At 37.1% G+C, this 22,697-nt stretch overlaps 2 protein-coding genes across 2 annotated transcripts in view; both read right to left on the minus strand.

Annotated features, from left to right (window-relative positions):
* LOC137092617 (protocadherin alpha-8-like) overlaps positions 1-17,881 on the minus strand; it is a 30,044-nt gene extending 12,163 nt beyond the window's left edge. The window contains exon 1 of the mRNA XM_067456946.1: positions 15,208-17,881. Within this exon, the coding sequence (XP_067313047.1) occupies positions 15,208-17,643 (2,436 nt within the window). The 5' untranslated portion in view covers positions 17,644-17,881. The remainder of the gene's footprint in view (positions 1-15,207) is intronic.
* Positions 17,670-22,156, minus strand: LOC137093120 (protocadherin alpha-3-like). The gene is made up of 2 exons (XM_067457855.1): positions 19,796-22,156; positions 17,670-17,735 (listed from the first exon to the last, which is right to left on the minus strand). Exons 1-2 carry the CDS (start codon positions 22,154-22,156, stop codon positions 17,670-17,672), a joined length of 2,427 nt encoding a protein of 808 aa, XP_067313956.1.
* Positions 22,157-22,697: the final 541 nt, after the last annotated feature.

Genomic DNA, 22,697 nt, shown 5'->3' on the forward strand with positions numbered 1-22,697 from the left:
ACTGGCAATGCAAGTACCATCACACACATACAGATTACTGCTTAATTGTCTATTTATATTGTAATTATTAAGGGAATAGAGAGAGACACGTATGAGGCATAATTTAGGAAATAACATTGCACAAATGTTAAATAAGTTATGACTTAAAAAAAAAAAACCTCTTTTACAAAAATAAAAATTTGATTAAACATGGTCTGATCGAATATTTGGTGCCTACAGAATTTGACTGATGTACAGCTACAGGTGTGTGTGTGTGTGTGTGTGTGTGTGTGTGTGTGTGTGTGTGTGTGTGTGTGTGTGTGTGTGTGTGTGTCTGTTTATGTGGTTTATGAGGACACAAATTTGTATAACTACATGGGTATTACACTGGTATTACACTATAAATGTGGTTTATGAGGACATATCAAATGTCCTCATAATTCAAATGGCCTTAAAAACATACTAAATTATGTTTTTTTTTTTTGAGAAAGTAAAAATGCAGAATGTTTCCTGTGATGGGTAGGTTTAGGGGCAGGGGCAGTTTAAGGGGATAGAAAGTACGGTTTGTACAGTATAAAAACCATTACGCCTATGGAGAGTCCCTGTAAACCACATAGACCAACGTGTGTGTGTGTGTGTGTGTGTGTGTGTGTGTGTGTGTGTGTGTGTGTGTGTGTGTGTGTGTGTGTGTGTGTGTATTAAACACACATAAGATGAGAGTAGAGAGTTTAGATCACCACACTGACTGCAATGAGAACAATAGCTGCGTTTACATGAACCCTAATAACCCACTTGTTATCTGTTCATTAGGATATGTAAACACTTAATTGGATTGAAAACTGTATGTTCGTGCACACGCCAAAAGATCAAATCTGGTCTGAAGCTTATGTTATGACACACAAACAGACATCAGCTCGATCAATCACTACATTAGGCGTTCATGTAAACACTATGTTCGGATTTATTAATCGGAATGATTTCAAAAGGTAAACAGCAGAAATGAGAATAAACTGAGATTTTAACTGACGGAAACACTTTAGAATAATGATCTGTTATTAATATGTAACTATGCTGGAGGTAATGCAGAACTAATAATTATTACAACTTTAACACTTCAGCTACTACTATTAACTAATATAGAAACAATCAGTAAGTAACATCAAACTAAGGAAATAATCAATAATTACTTAATGAGATTAGCCTCATTAATAACTATTAACTATCTGGAAAATTATAAATAACATTATCTTGTGTCTGAGATGTGTGTTACCTCAGGAACTACTAGTGACCTGGACAATTATTGTAAAGAGAAAAAACTTAAAGTCACTTTAAAATAATGGTCCAGGGCTGCATTTCCCGATAACGTTGTCTCTTAGCGCGCTACGAAGACTCTAAAGGTATAACTTAACTGAAGGTATACCATTTCTAGGTGTGTTCCCCGAACTATACCTTAGGAGGTTGCTTAAGGTAAACCTTCTTAAGTGCGACGTAAGCGGGTGCTGTTCGTGGCGGCGGTGCTGAATTGGCTTCTATCGATGGCTCAAGAATCGATTATTTACTCTATGCAGGGGCTGTTTCACTGTGTTATGCGAAAAAATTATGTTCTTTATAAAAGAAACACTTCAGAAATAGTTGAACTTTCATTTATCATACAAAATTGCACCTAAATTTTACATAATTCTGAAATGAGTGCACGAACCAGGAATCTCATGCTCAACCGCACCATGAGCATCACGCGTCATTTAAATTATTACAATATATTTTCCATAGTGTCTTGATTTAATCCACAACCAGGGATGATTGACCATGCAGCAGCTGCATCACATTATTGTGTAAATAACTAATTTATATTATTAGATGGCCTACTCAATAAAAACGCAACACGCAAAACATATAATCAGCTGCTACTATATGGCGGAGAAAAAATAAAGAAGAGAAGAGCCGCCAGCAGCTGATTTTAGTAGCTGAGCTCCGTCCAGTTTGTCTCGACAAAGTTGATCCAACAAGATCTAAAAGCTGCTGAATTTGCTGTCGTGGTAGGCGAAATTTATTTTTAATAGCAGCTTCTGACATGGTAGCCAGGGACTAAAGTTTTCACATATGAAATAGTGCACATACACTAAATGACTCCGCGGACAGCGCCGTCTTTGATTTAGCACAATTATATTCGCTGCCTCGCTGCCAAAGTTTGACTAAACTCCCCTCCACAATCATTCCCTTTAAATAGGCTCCTAAGCCTTTCCTGTCTAATGGTTTGCCAGCTGATGTACCTTTGGATAATATCATTAAAAAGCTAACAACCATTAGAGTTTGTAATGAAATTTTATGACAAAGAAATTTATGAAATTTCGTATAACAATTTTAATCCTTGCATAAAAAAATAAAAAAATAAAATAAAAAAAACTATTCAACTAGCCTAATTGAACACTGGGTGTATATTACAACTTCGGAATTATATTCGGATAGACTGACATATAAAGAAGCTTTTTTTCACAGTGGTGGCCACTAGTGGAATTAACTTTTAATAGTGATAAGGTATAGCTAAGAGTGGTCCAGACCAACCTTACGAAAGTATGACTTAAAGAAGGTATTCTTAACTAAGTTCGTTTCGGGAAACACATATTAACGTTAAGGGATACCTTAAGGTATAACTTAAGAATGACGTAGAGTTAAGAAGGTTTCGGGAAATGCAGCCCTGATCACTAGAGGTTCCTGCAGAGGCAACACTTGATGCCTTTCATGACCACATTGAGAGTAAAACTGTTTAAATTGCTCACATCTCAGAAACGTTAATGTTGTGATTAGTAATTAATTATATATTTTTTAATAATTTAATTAAATAATTTGTCATAGTTACATATTAGTTCTTAATGATGCCAATCTCATTCAATAATTATTGATTACCTAATAAGGAACTACCTTAGTCCTAGGTTTGATATTACTTGTTGATGATTAGTTAAGCTTGGTTCTATAATAGTTAATAGTATAGCTGCAGTGTTAAAGTTGTACTATTCATTAGTCCTGCATGACTTCCTGCTTATTTACCATTACTCTAAAGTGTTACCTAACTGACTCACATTCAAAATAAAATAACAGCAGAAAGATATCTACTGAAAATGGAATGAAGTAAAGTGAAAAAGGATGAAGATAATGGACAAGTGCAAATCTGACACTGATTCAGAACCTGAGCTAATCTGAATGTCTTTCACGGCTGACACACACACACAGCTCTCTTTCAGAGGAAGCAGCTGCAAAAGGATGTGGCTGGAATCACTATCAGGTCTAATGAACACACACACACACACACACACACACACACACACACACACACACACACACACACACACACACACACACACACACACACACACACACACACACACACACACACACACACACACACACACACACACACACACACACACACACACACACACACACACACGTATCTAGAGAGCAGCAGACGCACAGAAAAACCATGCTAATTCCCTGCACCTGCATGCCAACCACCATCATTCTCAAAACTAGAAACAACCAGCGAATTCTGTGCTACAATGAAGAAAAGTATAATGAGCTGTGCATACTATCCCTTTAGTGTTTATTTCTGATGATAGCATTGCTTAACCCGTGTTAAATTCATACAGAAATATTCCAAAGAATTTACATCAAAATAAGTGCAGAAATCGCAAAAACAGTCAGTAAATTCCATCAGGACTGCATATAAGACAGCATTTTAAAACTCAAACAAAATAATGTATATTACTGACTATTAACCAAAACTAAAACGTGTCAAATGCAGAAATACAGTCAGTCAAAACATACTAAAAAGGCATATATCTGCATCATAAATGCACTACAGTCAGATTTGTGGATAATATTCAGCGTCTTATTTGGAGAATATCTATTCAATGCAAAACAAACAGAGCAATTATACTAAATTAAGAAATGCTTCTGAATAAATAACGAGGTGCAGCTTGTAAGGTTTTCCAAACAAAACCTATTTTTTTAAAAAGGAGGGAGCGAGAGAAAGAGAGAGAGAATTCAGCTATATTTAAGCTGCAGTCAGTGAACAGACTAAATTATTCACATTGTGCTGGCCTACATCTTCCAGGCAAATGTCTTCTGTGTGTGTATGTGGTTGTGTGTGTGTTCATGTGTAAGGGATGCAAGGATGCTGTTCGGACTCAAACACGCTCTCAAATTCACAGCGACATTAAAAGCTTCTGTGGACTCTGATGTGACGATCCCCAAAAGAACAACTCTCACTGGAGAAGTCGCTCTGATAGAGAATAAAATAGAAATAAAAGGAACACTGGCTAAAAACACACAGAACAGATCGTCAGATTTATCTCTACTGTAAACCCATTTTAGGAAACTTTGCATAGATTTCACCCCGTAATTATGCCTTCACAAAAGATTTTGCATATTATGAATAAACAAAAGTTTTCAGATTTATAAAATGATAACACTTGACAATAAGGTTTCATTTTAATATTATTAATTCACTGTGAACTAAAATGAACATGGGTATTTATTTTTATTAGCCAACATTAAAACTGTTTATTTTTAAAAATATATTGCTCATTATTAGTTCATGTTAGTAAATGCATTAACTAATGTTTAACAAATAAGATCTTATTGTAAAGCATTAACTATAAACCATAAACCAGAGCCTGTGCAAACCTGATGTCATTAATAACAAATAGCCGAAGATTGTGCATATATATTGTTGCGTCCTCCCCAACCATGATGGTTAGTTCATTATTAAAGGAATCAGCGCTGGTTTAATCATCCTCTTCAATGCATCACTGGAACCCTACCGCTAATACAATCTATGCATGTTTTTACACATTTCTATATGTAAGATATAAATCCCAATGCAGCATGCATTTTTCATTTGCACACAATGTGAGATGAACACAATGATCTATGTGTGCATGTCACATGGATGAGACACTGCCCTGATGTCTCCGCTGAAAAATGACTCTCTCTCTCTCTCTCTCTCTCTCTCTCTCTCTCTCTCTCTCTCTCTCTCTCTTCTCTCCTCTCTCTTCTCTCTCTCTCTCTCTCTCTTCTCTCTCTCTCTCTCTCTCTCTCTCTCTCTCTCTCTCTCTCTCTCTCTCTCTCTCTCTCTCTCTCTCTCTCTCTCTCACACACACAAACACACACACACACACACGGGCCAGTATTTGACATGCAAGAGTGGGTCACTGTCTAAATGTCTTTGCAATAAAGCACACTAACATACATACATACATACATTAATTCATACATATGATACATGCATTCATACATACATACATTCATCAGTATACCCAGTAGGGTACTGTTTCAGTATGGTTCAGTATGTTTAGGGGGGGAAAGTCAAATTAATACAGAGCAAAGACACAAATAAAATAAACAGTGCTTTTTAGGTTTTTCCAAGTAAGTCTAACAGTAATTTTCAGGTACAGAAATTGAATAAAGTAATCAAATGTAAAATAACAATAATAATTCCAAAATTAATCATCATTAAAGTAAAAAAAAGCTATTAAATTAAGAAAATTGAGTGATTTCATTGTCTTTTGTTGTTTGATTAACGTTAAAAAAACAGACAGCAGAAATATTTGGTTGCTGTCACTTTAAGACATAATGCACAGATGCAGTACACTGATATTGATACACATGCACAACTGTACAAGTTCACATTTAAGGCATAGCAGACTGTCTATGTCTAGGATGCTCATGAAGACGGGCATGTTGACAATTTTTGTGCAAGTTTGTCCATTCATGCGCAAGACTTGAAAGAGAACTCAATATTTGCGCAGTGTCTGAGATACGGGTGTAAACCATGGGTGGAAAGTGGTACAGTTAGATTTTTTACTGAGAACCGTGACACACCTAATACCCAGACAACCACACACACAGCACTGTGAGGATCAGTACTGGCTACCATTTTCTCCAGCTGCATGCATCTAAGTGTAACACTGGACAAGCGCCAGATGAGAGTACAATTGCTTTGGCGAGTAAATTATTGCTGGACAGTTGGCTTGTTATTTTATTGGGAAAATAATAAACTCTCACTTTCTTTCCACCTTCATTCTGTTTCTTTATTTTCCTCATTTGTGCTTTAAGTACAGGTGTGTGTGCTCATGCATGACCATACATGTTTCCAGTAACACATTCACATGAACCATGCAGTGAATCAGTGTTGTTTATTGGGGCATTTGCTCTAAAGCCAGCATTAGGTTAGCTAAAAAAAGGAAAACGGAATGGTAGGATCCTGTTTGAATGGAAGTGAATGTGGGAGATGGTTCAATACTGAATTAAGTGCTTTTGTGTGGAAACAGCTTGTCACATCATAAATTGACTGCCTGTTTGCTAATCTTCAATATGTTTGGAGCAGCATTCTCAGTGCACTATATTTAGAGTTTATTATAGAAAAACAGAGAATGATACAGACTGTGAGGTTGCCATCTCCTCCTTTAATAAAAAATGTTCTATGAATACTTTCAAAATGGCTGCTGCACACACACACATATATATGAACCTGCTCTTAGTCTTAACACACACACACACACACACACACACACACACACACACACACACACACACACACACACACACACACACACACACACACACACAGAGAGAGATGAGTCACTGTTCTTCCTCTTCCTCCCCCTCCATGCTTTCACATCAAGCCTCTCTCTAGCTATCATCCAGAAAAGATCAAAAATGCATCACTGAGCATTCATTTTTCTAGTTGCCAAAAAAAAAAAAAACTAACACTGCTGAACATTTGCAACATTGCATCTCAATAAATAATGACCTACTCAACTTCACACCCTTGGAAGAAAATATATAGCATCTCAAAGGGTTCTGTCCTGAACTTCATATAGAACCTTTTAGGGGTTCCCAGCATGGTGATCACTTTATGGATTTTGTTAATATCGATTTTTTTATTATATTTTATAAATTAAACAGCTTATAAACATACTTTATCACAATAAACAAAAAACGTTAAACATTCAAGTGTTATGTATTCATTAAGACTGGTTTCTTTTTAAATTTATTCAAGAACCCTGGAGTTTTCAGGAGAAGCTCGAATTCTAACAAAACTGCTGACTTGCAAAATAAATGATTTCTCACGTGACTAAATATTACCAGAATGCCAATCAGTGCAGAGACCACAGGGGAGATATGACCTAACCGCTAAGGGCTCCAGAGACCATCTATAAATACAGCTAGAAACACGGATACCATGAGAGACACACTGTTCCCTGCAGCATGCTTTTAACCCAATTTAAGTTACACATTATAATACATATGTTGCAAAAAAAAAAAAAAAAAAAAAAAAAAAAAAAAAAAAGGATTTTTGATTTTCTTAGTATTTTTGTCTTGTTTTCCATTATAATATACAAAAATATTACATTCTAAAAATTTAAATCTTAAAATCTTGAATCAAGATAGATTATTTTAGTATTTTATCAGAATTCGGTGCCAATGGGGAAACAAACAATCTTGTTTTCCCTTTGAATTATGTTTAATTTTACACCACTGCCGGATTTTTTTGTTTTTTGTTCTTGTTTTAAACATTCTCTTAATTCTGATCTGATAACTTTTTTAGAAAACCAGATTTAGTATCTTAAGGCATTTTACTTCTCAAATAAATGCATCTATATTTGAGAATGTTTAGATATTTGTACTGGGGAAAAACAAAAAAGCACATTTTTTTTGCAGGGCGTAAATACAATCTGACATTAAATATCTGGAATATAAGGCATAGACCTTCTAAAAATAGTGCTCATATCCCTGACTCCACCCTCATCCCACACACAGCTTTGCTTTCAGCCTAAGAGATTCCTCGTGGGCTTTATAGCGCTCCAGCAATCACAAACGGTAGCTTTGAAACTGTGTCAGATTCATCCATGTTACAGTCATCATGCAGGCTATGTTTGAAATAACATCCTATACTCTTTCAACAGGACAAAGGCATATTATCCTGTAGGTAAACTGATTATTCTCTCTAAATATATGCATTCAATATTTGGATGACCTGTACAACAATTTGCATGGCCCCACTTTATTTTAGGTGGCCTTAACTACTATGTACTTACATCACAAAATAAGTACAATGTATTTATTGTGTTCATATTGTATTGTAAAACACTTTTGCTGATATTGAGGTGGGATACGGGTAAAATTAGGGACAGATATGGTGGTATGAGTGAGTTTAAGGGTAAGGTTAGGTGTAAGGGAAGTGTAATTATTTACAGATGTAATTACATGCCAGTATTTTAAAAAATGTAAGTACAATGTAAAACCATATGATACACTAAATGCATTGTATCAAATGATTAAGTAAACTGTTAGTACATAGTAGTTAAGGCCACCTATAAAGTGGGTCTCTTTTCATAATTCGTTTTATGTACATTTGCTCATTGTCTAACAAAGCACATGAACCACATCTCTCTGTAAAGATGTTCTGGTTCCTTGGTTAAATTATTATTATTATTTATTTTGTATTCATTTTTTTCGCACGATTTATAAATAGTTTGAAACATTTAGGGTATTGTATGTATTCAACTGAACAAAATATAAAACACTGGCCTAGTGTTTTTTTAAGTATTTTACTGCAAATATCTTAAATATTGCACCTTAAAATGAACCAGAAGTGATATCAGCTGCAATGTTTAAAGTCACCATGTAATCTAAATTGACAATTCTTATTTATTACTGCCACATTTATTATAAATGATTTATCCATGCACATTATTTTATTTCATTCATGTGCATCGTAATGTTTGATCTAAATAACAAGCTCCATCCTACATTTGTTCCTGTTAAAGCCGTTTCATTCTGATATACATCAAAATAGGTAAGAAAAGTTTGTCCATTAAATACCAACTTCCATATATCTATTTGATCTAAAACATATGAAAACATATATATATATATATATATATATATATATATATATATATATATATATATATATATATATATATATATATATATATATATATATACATATATATATACATATATATATATATATATATATATATATATATATATATATATATATATATATATATATATATATATATATATATATATATTAAAATATAATAACTGGGCGCCACTGCACCACTCTCTGACTTAAACATGTCATCACTGTTTAAACAGTCACTCTGTTTGTGCTGTGGAAGCTTCTGTCACCAACAAATCCCTCATATGTGTAAACACACTTACAGATAAAGCTCTTTCTGAATCTTATTCTAATTCAATGTAACAGTATACTGACTTCTATACTGCATACAATATGCAAATACTAGTATACGAACAAAGACAGACATTGTAGACATTATCATTATAGACCAAAGCATCCCATAACAATATTCACAGTAACACTTCTATAACATGATGGTTTCTATGACCATTAGGGGAGGAGAGAGAGAGAGAGAGAGAGAGAGAGAGAGAGAGAGAGAGAGAGAGAGAGAGAGAGAGAGAGAGAGAGAAGAGAGAGAGAGAGAGAGAAGAGAGAGAGATACACATGAGGCCAGCTGCAGACTGAGATATAGAGGACACAGCTACTTATAACCGCATGAACCCAAAGCAGAACTGATGTGACCCACTAAAGTACTGAACCACTGCAGAATGGACCTGACCTTTAGCCTTTCTGCTCTGGCTTTGCACACAGTACATTTACTTTTCTACTGTATGTGGCATTGCCTCAAAGGTAATCTGTCCGGTTGATGTCACCTGCTGGGGAACGGTTAAAAAAACCACAAGAACACCCAGCTCAGTCTCTGCCATCTTGCAGCTGGTATTTTTAACAGATATAAAGAGACCTGAACAGATATTAAAATGACCCCTCACACAGTTCTGCTACTGAGAAGGATTCTGCGCTAAGAGCAAAATGCCAGCTGATCTCAATCCTGGGTGATCTGTCCAAAATGAATATGGTTCTGAAATAATAATTATTCCCACATTAAAAACCCAAATATTAGTGCTTGAGACCGGTCTTGGTCCTCCTGAGCATGGTCTAAAGGTCTTTTTTTGAAGGTCTCAGTCTCGACAACATTTGTAACGTACTCGTTCTTGACTTGGTCTCAGACTAACATGACTCTAGATTTAGTTTCAAGACTGGCCAGGACCACAACCGCTGCTGGGATATTAATAAATTGCAGAGCATTGTCTGAGTTATTTATTAACATCATTAATATGATTGAACATAAAACTTGCTTCAGATGCAATCAATAACTTATTTCTTATTTGATTTATTAATTGTACCGTTCAGAAATGAATTGTGTCAAAAATGTCACCAAAATTGACACATATTTGCTTACAAAATTCAAGATATTGTTGCAAAAAAGTACTTGCATAATATCTGTAGTGTTATTTTATAACTTGATATAATTAAGCAATATCACAAGTTTTCACACATTTGAGCTTGACTGCAAACATGATGGTGCTACAAACATTTGTTTTAAACATTATTCTCAACATTATTTATGCATTTGTAATTTTACCAATTCAGATGCATCTTCTGTACCACCTCTGCAGTGCAAAAACGAATTTTGTTGTTAATCATTTGATTGTTAACAGCTCTATATATTTTATTTACATTTATTGATTAAAAATGAGTAATTTCTCAGGCTGTAATGTGGATCTTTATGAATCTAGGATTAGATGGTCTTGACTACAACACTACCATAATATACACACCATCTGAAAAGTGAACGTGGAATGCTAGTGCATTACTAAATAAATTGTATCTTAAATACCTTTTCCAACACAGCCATGTCCAGTTACCAATTGTTCACAACACGAACATGCATTAGGAAGAAACTAGCATGGAGCAGAGCCGAACTCATGACACCAAGCCCTAGATCCAAATAAAACCGCACCAGACAGAATGTGCATCAAAACGACAAATAAACAAACTGTGCAACTGTTCCCTTTAAATACGTGTAGTCTCAAATATATGTAAAAGGATTTCTGTTTCCAAAGCAACAGGAATCAGTAAACAAAGAAAGTGTTCTAGATCTGCTGTTACCATAGCAACTGGGGTGGGCAAAAAAGAGAACTGACTGACAAATATATTATTTTACAAACTTTAACTATTTATGAAATGTAATACTTTGAAATTAATTTGAAACAGCTTGGATGCCAAACCACTGATAAATCAGCATTTATTTTAAATCTGAATGTTTGAAACGGAGATCGACTGAATAGACTTACACTGTTATAAAGTCCAAGGTTTTTATTCACTGAACAAAGCATTTTCAAAAAGGGGCTGCTGCAGAAATCTAATGAGATGCTGAGCAGTACCCTAGCTGGATTGGTCTTTGACCAGCGTGTGCGTGTGTGTGCTTGTGCGTGTGCGTGTGTGTGTGTGTGTGTGTGTGTGTGTGTGTGCGTGTGTTTTGCAAGGCCAGACTCAATATTCTGCTGATCTCTGCAATATCTGACAGCATGGAGCTGCAGTTCAGTGTTCTCTGCACAGCAGGACGGTGGACTGCATCATCCACACATACAGCACTTAAAACCCTCGCTCATCTCAACATTCTATTTAAAAAGCATATTTAGACAAATCACTATACTGCATTTTATTTCCATTAAGATTTTTGAATTGCTTTAGCACAATTTCCACAAGCAATTTGTGAATTTTCATAACTCTTAGTACTACAGATCAAAAGTGCATTTTTTTCCAAACATTCAGCATATTTTCAATTGTGTTAGTACAATGCACAAAATCACAAAGTATGCTTTTCACTACACAAAGTAGGTTTCATCTATATATATATATAATGCAGCTCTTACTATGAAACTTATGATTTGCATCTCTTCCCGTTTGTATAATACATTTGTCTATTACTTAATCCAACTGAGTTTAACTGTTAATTGTTAATACATAAATAATTTGGTACACCTATAGGTTTCTATAGACATTGATAATATAGACATAGTTTCTAAATCATTTGTTTGTCATTTCCGATACGGATAAACAAATGTATTATTTGTGTGTGTGTGTGTGTGTGTGTGTGTGTGTGTGTGTGTGTGTGTGTGTGTGTGTGTGTGTGTGTGTGTGTGTGTGTGTGTGTGTGCACACAATTTGTGAACATAAAGCAAGATCGAATATAAGGGAGAGGAAACAGTCAGTATAATATCAGATTGATTATATACATCAGTAGAAGGGAGATAAAAGGCATCAAATACAGCATTTTGTATTACAGTATGCCATGTGATGCTGTATATCAATTACTGTGGTAAAGACTTCCACATTACGGTAACTCACCCTTAAAAAGTTCAACTAAAGTGTAGATTTAGTCATACAAAGGAGAAAAATACACATGCTGATGTTTATTGCTAAGGCATTGTTGGGAAAACTACCACTTTATATTTGTCAACTTTTATTGTATTACACCTGTACTTATAGCACTAGATCGAGAGATAAATTGCTTTTAAAGGTTCCTAGAGTACGTTCAGAGTTTGGTAAAACTGCCTTCTCTTTCTATGCTCCCTGGTTATGGAATGAGCTGCAGAGTATAATAAGGATAGAAGCACTCCCTTCTTTAAAAGTTTTTAAAAATCTCTTATTAACCAAGTTAAGGGAAACATGTGTATGTTTTGTTAAGTAGATTTTGTTGTTATTTTGAGTGTTGGACAAAATTTTATGAAATTTTTTTTTTTTTTTTTTTTTTTTTTTTTTTTTTGTATGTTGTTTATGTGAAACTTTCTGTGCTGCCATCTTGGCCAGGACTCCCTGGAAGAAGAGATTTATATCTCAATGGGACTATCCTGGTAAAATAAAGGATAAGATATTGTTCAGTCAGAACATTTACTGCATTGGCAGCAAACTCTGTTCTGGCACAAAACCTCATGGCTGTGTCATACTTCACACCTTACAAAACATTATGTATTCAGTTACATAAATTAAGTAATGTACATGTATTTTCTAATGTGGCATCTGTAGCCTGTGTTACTGTAATTATTTCATTAACAAGAGAGATTTAAAACATGCACTGTATCTTGCATTGTTTGCTGTTGAATGCATTGATTGTTAAAAGTACTAAATTGAAAGCAGATCAGTTGTGTTTCAGTTAGTAAACCAAATGTTCTTATTACATATCACAATGATCGTATGTTTTGAAACAAACTATTATGTAGAATGAAAATGAAAGCACAAGATCCGGTTTAGAAAGAATGATATGCTGTGTCACAAGTGTGATCAGTTTTGAATTTGTGTATTAAGAGTTTTGAAAATGTAAATCTTGCTTGTGAAAATAGTACCAATAGTAATCATTTACCAAATGTTTTCTCCAAAGCAAAATACACACACAATTAATTTACTGTGAAGTCTAAAATATTAATATAGTGATTAATATAGTGATGGATGGATGGATGGATGGATGGATGGATGGATGGATGGATGGATGGATGGATGGATGGATGGATGGATGGATGGATGGATGGATGGATGGATGCAAATTGAAAGAAAAAAACCCTCATAAAATAAGGCGACTGAGGGAAGATATTAAAAGATGTAAGCACTGAGGGTGGGGAAGTGCTGTGTGTGTTCAGTAATGTGGAATAAGGCCAATCCTGTCTGCCTGATGGACTAAAATATGCTTTCGTAACAGCCTGAGGTGCTCAACACATAAACACACACACACACACACACACACACACAGACAGAAAAAAATCCAGTCATCTGAATCCTTCCATTATAAGTGCAACCTCATTATGACATTTATTTACAGAGAAACAGGCAGAGTACTGGCAATCCGATAAACCATAGACAAGCACGACAGCACAACCCATCCCCGAGAGATCACGCGACCGAAACTGCCTCCCGCCATCACACACACACACGACTCTGTGTGCTCTTCACAGGGGGATGGATTTGTTGACACCATCTGCTGACTAAATTACAACATCGACTTCTCTATCCACAGTATATCAATTTCATCTAAACACAATTCTCTTAAAACTCAGCAAACTGACCTTCAAGTGTATACCATGTTTCGCTCTCTGTCTCTCTGTCTACATTTCCTTTTCATATTTCCCAATGCTGTTTATTCAACTCCCATATTCTCAGGGTAATGGGTGTATTGCTATGGATACCAGACAGCAGAGAATGTGAATCAGAATGTTCAGTGTGATAGAATGTTTGTCATCACATCTACCAAGCATATGATTGTGATTGACAAAAGATAAAAAAAACAGGAAAAATTACAGTCAAAGGCCAGGGAAAACCAATAAGTTGGTGTGTGTGTGTGTGTGGGGGGGGGGGGGGGGGGGCATGTTTTTGTGACACATGAGGACACAAATGTGTATAATGAAATTGGTATGACATAGGTATTACAAGGAGAGGGTGAATATGAAGACATTGGCCATGTCCCCACTTTTAAAAATGCTTACAAATCATACAGGATGAGTTTTTTTAAGAAAGTAAAAATGCAGAATGTTTCCTGTGATGGGTAGGTTTAGGGGCAGGGGCAGTGTAAGGGGATAGAAAGTACGGTTTGTACAAAAACACATTACGCCTATAGAATGTCCTCATATGTCACAAAAACAGACGTGTGTGTGTGTGTGTGTGTGTGTGTGTGTGTGTGTGTGTGTGTGTGTGTGTGTGTGTGTGTGTGTGTGTGTGTGTGTGTGTGTGTGTGAGCCTGTTTATGTGGTTTATGAGGACACAAATTTGTATAACTACATGGGTATTACACTGGTATTACACTATAAATGTGGTTTATGAGGACATATCAAATGTCCTCATAATTCAAATGGCCTTAAAAACATACTAAATGATGTTTTTTTGAGAAAGTAAAAATGCAGCATGTTTCCTGTGATGGGTAGGTTTAGGGGCAGGGGCAGTGTAAGGGGATAGAAAATACGGTTTGTACAGTATAAAAACCATTACGCCTATGGAGAGTCCCTGTAAACCACATAGACCAACATGTGTGTGTGTGTGTGTGTGTGTGTGTGTGTGTGTGTGTGTGTGTGTGTGTGTGTGTGATCTCTATTTTACCTCTCCAGAATCTCTCCTTCTCCATTCTGTTTATCATAACAATGAAGTCTAAATGATAGATAAATCGGAAGCTGAGAAAGAGGAAGACACTACTAATGTTTCATTTGAAACAACAGCCTGAGCAGCTTCAGCACCATGGACAGCAACCAACACGTGTCTTAAAACTGTTTCCTACAACCAATACACAGATGTAGGAGTCATTAGCTTACCTCTCCAGAATCTCTCCTCCTGCGATCTGGTATCACTAGAGTATTCCTATTACTGCCTGGTGCTATAGTAGAGCCGATACTCATTCTGGGTCCAACTAACATGTACCGTTTGTCTCCAGATCTGTACTGGATGCTGTGACACAGAGTCCCGTCGTAATTTGTGTCCTGTAAATACTTGGACGAATAGTCTGTCGATTTCGAGCACTGCATCACAATCAACACGATGATGCTGATGACAAAAAGCACTGAAACCGAGCCCAAAGTGATGATCAGATAAAATGTCACGTCGTTTTCCTCCTCGTCTTTTACTGCGTTTTTAACATCAGAAGCTGCAAAAGCCTCTTTGGGCTCCACAACTTTGACAATCACAGTCGCTGTTGCTGAGAGTGAAACGTTCCCATTGTCTTTGACCAGTATGAGCAGTTTATGCTGGGCCTCGTCTGTTTCTGTGAATGAGCGAAGGGTCCTTATCTGTCCTGTATAGCGGTCCAAAGCAAAGAGACTGTGCTCACTAACTTCCTGCAGTGAAAACAATAACCAGCCGTTGTATCCTATATCTGCGTCATAGGCTCTGACTTTAGTCACCAAATGCCCTGCGTTCACATTCCGGGGAATCTCTTCCACACCCTCAGCAGAGCCGTTAGCGCTGACTGGATATAAGATCACTGGAACTTTGTCGTTCTGATCCAGAATAAACACGTTCACCGTCACGTTACTGCTCAGAGACGGACTTCCAGAGTCTGAAGCAATAACTTGAAACTGGAAAGTTTTAACCATTTCAAAGTCAAAGCTTTTTAGTGCATAAATCTCCCCATTTTCAGCGTTAATATTTATGAAAGATGAATATTTGTTTTCATCTCCAGAGTCTCTCCAGATGTTGTAGTTCACAACAGCATTTTCATCAACATCACGATCAGAAGCAGACACAGAAAATAAAGATTTCCCTGGAACATTGTTTTCCAGCACATAAAACGCATAGGGCGAAAGAGAAAATTCTGGACTGTTGTCATTTACGTCTGATACCTGAACAGTTATAGTTTTAACTGAAGACAGAGGCGGCTGCCCAGCATCTTTGGCTACTAACGTGATGTCATATTGAGGTACAGTTTCTCTATCAAGAGCTGAGGCTGTAACCAGCGCGTAAATGTTATCTTGGGAGGATGCTGTTAGCCTGAAAGGTATGTCTTCAGTAATGTAGCACAACACTTTCCCATTTACACCAGAGTCCAAATCACTGACGCTGATCAAAGCCACAGTGGTTCCAATTTTAGAGTCTTCACGCACTGCGCTCGAAAAGGATGTCACTTCTATCTCAGGCACATTGTCATTCACATCAATAATTTTTATGCTTATACTCTTATCTGATGTGAGTGGAACAGGTCCTTTGTCTGATGCTTGGATATCTATTTCAAAGTTATTAATCTCTTCAAAATCTATCAGTCCTCTCACAATCATTTCCCCAGTACTGGAGTTTAAATCAAAAAGTTGTATTATCCTATTGTCTATATCCTTTCCAAATGAATAAAAAACATCTCCATTTGAACCATCATCCATGTCAGTAGCATTAACCTGTATTACAGTTGTGCCCACAGGGACATTTTCTTGAAGCGTTACAGAGTAAACGTCCTGTGTGAAAGCCGGCATATTGTCATTAACATCTAAAACGTCAACTATTATCTCCATAGATCCAGACTTTGGGGGTCGCCCTCCATCGAGAGCAGTGAGATGCAGTTTGTGTCTCCGGCTGGTTTCTCTATCCAAAGGCTTTTGGAGAATTAAAAAGGGCATTTTTAGATCTTCTCCGCGATCTTTAACCTCTATGCGGAAATTATCATTATGACTGAGTTTATATTGTTGAACAGAGTTCATGCCGCCATCGGGATCCCGCGCTGCCTGTAACTGATACCGAGCTCCAGGCAGGGCAGATTCCGATATTTCCAAGCGTTTTTCTTTCTCTGGGAATGTCGGGGAATGATCATTGACGTCCACGATTTCAATCGACACGTAGTGAATCTCTAATGGGTTGTCTAGCGCAATTTTCAGGTTGATGATGCATGAGCTGCTTCGCTCGCAAACCACCTCGCGATCTATTTTTCCGTTTACGCTTAAAATCCCGTCATTCTGATTTACCGTGAACAGCGAGTCGCCAGAGGCTGAAACGATTCGAAATCCTCTCTCCTTTAACGATCTGGGATCGAGACCTAAATCCTTCGCAAGGTTTCCGATCACAGTGCCATCCTTTTGCTCCTCGGAAAGAGAATATCGTATTTGTGCGCAGATTCCTCTCCAAAAGAGCATTCCCAATGCCATGAGTGTAAGTCTGAGGCGCCATGACGAACGCACCCTTTGTTGCATTTTGCAGGAAATTAAAGCGGCGTTTAAATATGTTCCACTCGCATAAGATTTAGACCCATAACAAAGATAAGCACTGACCATAAAACTCCTGTTTTGTTAGAGAATCCTTACGATGTGAAGCCGTAGCACTCGGCGGGTGTGAAGGCAATGTCTACGGCGATCATAACCACGAACTGATGGAGAGAGCGAATGAACGCCAACAGACTATGCCAAGCCAGGTCTGTATTTTTGGTGTGCACTGACACCGTGCGAATTTATTTTTCACTGCAAACGAACGGAACTGAGAAATAACACAACAATAGGCAGTTAGGCTAAGTCGGAAAACATGTTTATCAGGCGAAACAATTAACTTTTTAAAATAACACAGAAAAAAAAATAATAATAAATGCATATCTAACACAACAGATTCATGTCAAATGGCGTACAGAAGTGATCGCAATACTAGTTACTGCCAAAGCTTGTAAACAATTATAGTTTAATATCTCATGCCAATCAAAACAGCCCACTTTTATGTAGACATTATCACAAAGGGGAATATCTGCATAACCTGAGATCTTTTAAATAAGCAATCAATTGCATTGCAAAGTAGTTCATATTAACAAATACAGCACCTGCATGGCAGCACTAGTTGTCATTATATGAACTTCAACATTATCAAACATGAAAAATGAACTCACATTCTAAAGCCATCTATTGGATGTGGAGTGACAAAACATGATGTGTAGATCTATAACCCATTCTCTGGTTAAAGACTATTTTGATAATTATTACTATAATTAATCTATAGTTATATATGCCCCTGGGTCAAAAAAAAAAAAGAAAAAAAAAAAAAAAAAGAAAGGAAATGGGCCAAGCCCAAAATGGCTAAATACTAAACTTTTGTCTTAACCACAAGTCATTTGTCAAGAAATTAGCCAATTGGCAAATGCACAATTTAAAAAGTCATTGCTGTCTCAGAAAAATATCAAAGACAGAATTAAGTTTTGGGCAGACAGTGAAGCATGGAGGGAGAGGTGTCATTGTGTGGGGAGCCTTTAGCTGCTGGTATTGGTGAGCTACTTCACTGTTCAAAGTCATTTAAAGACACAATATGTAATTTTCACCTAGAGGTCGCTCATTCAAAACAAAGTCATAGCCTCAATTTTGCGGAAACATGGGAGTTGTTGTCTTCACTTCTACAGCCGGTGGAAAAGAATCAGACGTGACTCGGGGAGAAATCATATTCATGGATGAGCTAAAGATTTATTAACGTACAGTGGTATGAAGCAGAGTGGGTCTGAAAGCAGCTGGAGCGATTGCTAATGAGAGACGAGCGCGACACACAGCTCGAGAGTAGCGGACTTTTATAATTTCGTATACGAGCGCTTCCGTTTCTTCTGCTCATGTGTATGTGGGGTAACGTGGCGCTGTTTTATCATACATTTGAGTGTGTTGAAAAATATGTTATAATGCTACTCTGTGCATTCGCTCGGTGGCTACTATGAGACACTTGTTCACACTGCAGTAAGAGATTGATATTAGGCACGGTAAAACATGGTACTCACAGTAAATCAAGAAAACGAGATTGAAACATTAAAACTAACTGTGTTGAGCTGTATAACAATGATTAGCTTCTCTGGATTTGAACTTTCTTGGAAACATTTGGGATAATGTAACTACACAAGTCAACAAAAAATATAAATAACATTATTCAAGTGGTTTTTGGATATTTGAAAGCAACAATCTTACATATTGTAAATTTAATTATTTGGAGTAGAGGGGAATACTTCAGAATGGCTTGCTTTTTAAAAGTAGTTATCTAAAGAGGAATAGTCAGATGGTAAACACCAAAGTGTCATAACAGAAACTCTTCTAAATCTCCAACATAACTGAACATTAGCAAGTATTTCCTTTACTCAGTAACACTATTTCACCAGTGACTCTTCTGATAAAGTCCAATGCAAAGTATGCTATAAGAGCCAGAAATCCCCTGTTTCAGTTAATATCAAGAAACATGATTCAAGTAGTTCCAACATGAAGGGATATAACTATTTGTCTCAACATATTCATATATATCATCCTCAGGAAGTTTAGATGTATTATTGTCCAACAGAACAACTTGCCTCCAAAGGATTATCTTTTGTTTTTTTAAAGTGAACATATATTCTCAACACAAACAACACTGCAAAAAAAAAAAAAAAAAAAAAAAAAAAAAAAAAATTGATACATCCTGTGAAACCTGAAAGTTTCTTACCTCTCCAGAGTCTCTCCTCCTGCGATCTGGTATCACTAGAGTATTCCTATTACTGCCTGGTGCTATAGTAGAGCCGATACTCATTCTGGGTCCAACTAACATGTACCGTTTGTCTCCAGATCTGTACTGGATGCTGTGACACAGAGTCCCGTCGTAATTTGCGTCCTGTAAATACTTGGACGAATAGTCTGTCGATTTCGAGCACTGCATCACAATCAACACGATGATGCTGATGACAAAAAGCACTGAAACCGAGCCCAAAGTGATGATGAGATAAAATGTCACGTCGTTTTCCTCCTCGTCTTTTACTGCGTTTTTAACATCAGAAGCTGCAAAAGCCTCTTTGGGCTCCACAACTTTGACAATCACAGTCGCTGTTGCTGAGAGTGAAACGTTCCCATTGTCTTTGACCAGTATGAGCAGTTTATGCTGGGCCTCGTCAGTTTCTGTGAATGAGCGAAGGGTCCTTATCTGTCCTGTATAGCGGTCCAAAGCAAAGAGACTGTGCTCACTAACTTCCTGCAGTGAAAACAATAACCAGCCGTTGTATCCTATATCTGCGTCATAGGCTCTGACTTTAGTCACCAAATGCCCTGCGTTCACATTCCGGGGAATCTCTTCCACACCCTCAGCAGAACCGTTAGCGCTGACTGGATATAAGATCACTGGAACGTTGTCGTTCTGATCCAGAATAAACACGTTCACTGTCACGTTACTGCTCAGAGACGGACTTCCAGAGTCTGAAGCGAGCACATGGAACTGGAATGTTTTGAGAGTTTCAAAATCAAAACTCTTTAGTGCATAAATCTCTCCATTTTCAGCGTTAATATTAATGAAAGATGTATACGTGTTTTCTACACCATCTCTCCATATTTGGTAGCTGACCACGCTGTTTTCATTTGTATCTTTGTCAGAGGCAGACACAGAAAATAAAGATTTGCCTGGAGCATTGTTCTCAGTCACATAAAATGCATAGGGTGAAACAAAGAACTCTGGACTATTGTCATTTACATCTGATACATGTACAGTTATAGATTTAGCAGAAGACAGTGATGGTTGACCAGCATCTTTGGCTTCTATTGTGATTTCATAGCGAGAAATGGTCTCTCTGTCAAGGGATGATGTTGTCACTAATGCGTATGTGTTTTCTTGAGATGACGGCATTAGTTTGAAAGGAATGTCCTCGGGTAATGAACAGGTGACTCTCCCGTTTATGTCCGAATCTAAATCAGAGACGCTTATTAAAGCCACTGTTGTGCCAGGTTTAGAGTCTTCAGGAATGGCACTGGAGAATGATGTCACTTCTATCTGAGGTGCATTATCATTTACATCAGCAATTTTTATAGTTATACTTTTATCTGTTGTTAGAGGAACAGTTCCTTTGTCTGATGCTTGGATGTCAATCTCATATTTATCTTTAACTTCAAAATCCAAAAGACCAGTCACAACGATTTCCCCTGTGATTGGATTAACATTAAAAATGTTACGCAATTTGTCATTGACGTCATGTCCTAATGAATAAATTATTTCTCCGTTCTGGCCTTCGTCCAAATCAGTTGCGTTCACCCTAAAAATTGTTGTGCCAACGGGTGTGTTTTCATTCAGCGTTATAGTGTACGTATCTTTAGTAAAAACAGGCGCATTGTCGTTTATATCTAACACATCTATAGTTATCCCCATAGTTCCAGACTTTGGTGGTCTGCCTCCATCTAAAGCGGTTAACTGCAGTTTCATACTTTTGGTAGCCTCTCGGTCAAGCGGCTTTTGTAAAATCAGAATGGGAATTTTTCCGTCTTCGTCACGATCTTTAATTTCGATACGGAAATATTCGGTGTGGCTCAGTTTATAAGTCTGAACTGAATTACTGCCACTGTCTGGATCTCGCGCTGCCTGAAGCTGAAATCGCGCACCGGGAAGCACCGTTTCACTTATTTCTAAAAGCTTCACCTGGTCTGGGAATCTCGGAGCGTGGTCATTCACGTCTAATACATCAACAGTCACGTAATGAATCTCGAGAGGGTTTTCTAAAGCGATTTTTAGATTGATTAAACACGGGGTGCTCCTCTCGCAGATATCCTCCCTATCTAATTTACCGTTCACATACAAGACACCGTCATTCTGATTTACACTGAACATGGACTCGCCTGAGGTCGACACGATGCGAAATCCTCGCTCCTTTAAGGTTCTGTGATCAATGCCCAAATCCTTCGCGACATTCCCCACAGCAGCTCCGTCCTTCTGCTCTTCAGAAATCGAGTAGCGTATTTGTGCCCAAACTGCTCTCCCAAACAGCAGCGATACAGCAACGAACAGGATTTTCACATGACGCCCAAGCCACTGATCATGTCTCCTTTGTCCCATGTTTTGCACTATTTGTTCCACAACAATTTCACAACGGCTGTCCAAATATTAGTCCAGTAGCAACATGACAGATCACCGAAATGCTCTAGACCTCGAGATATTTCGAAGAAAAACGAAGGACAAAAGAACGGTGAAAGCCGAACCGCTGGTGAAAAAGAGCTCGGGTATACAAATCTGTGACGAAAAAAAAAAACGGGGAGGTACTCTGGTGTTTTGAGATTTACTCTAGGTTAACACTGACACCTCGCGCTCCTTCATTGCATTGCTATTCATTAAACTGCGAATTCTTAATGAAATAAAACAATAATGTTGAACTTATTTAATAATACACCTAAAATATAACAGAAAAGAGACAACGTCGAATAGCAAGCGCATCACGAATTCAGCACGAGGGACAGCGTCGCTCTCATTCGCTCTCACGGGTTTCATTTACATAAATTATTTGTTCAGTCATTAGTGCACATTGAAAATTCCAATAATATAGAATTCAAAAACAAATGTAGCTATACAAATACACAGATAGTTATTCTAACATATTTAC

Source organism: Pseudorasbora parva, chromosome 11 (genome assembly GCF_024679245.1).
Source record: "Pseudorasbora parva isolate DD20220531a chromosome 11, ASM2467924v1, whole genome shotgun sequence".
Lineage (NCBI taxonomy): Eukaryota > Metazoa > Chordata > Actinopteri > Cypriniformes > Gobionidae > Pseudorasbora > Pseudorasbora parva.

Coding starts and splice junctions, on each gene's coding strand:
- LOC137093120 (XM_067457855.1), bottom strand. CDS start 22,156: ATGGGACAAAGGAGACATGATCAGTGGCTTGGGCGTCATGTGAAAATC. Junction 17,736..19,795: donor GGAGGAGAGACTCTGGAGAG/GTAAGAAACTTT, acceptor TCTCTCCATCAG/TTCGTGGTTATGATCGCCGT.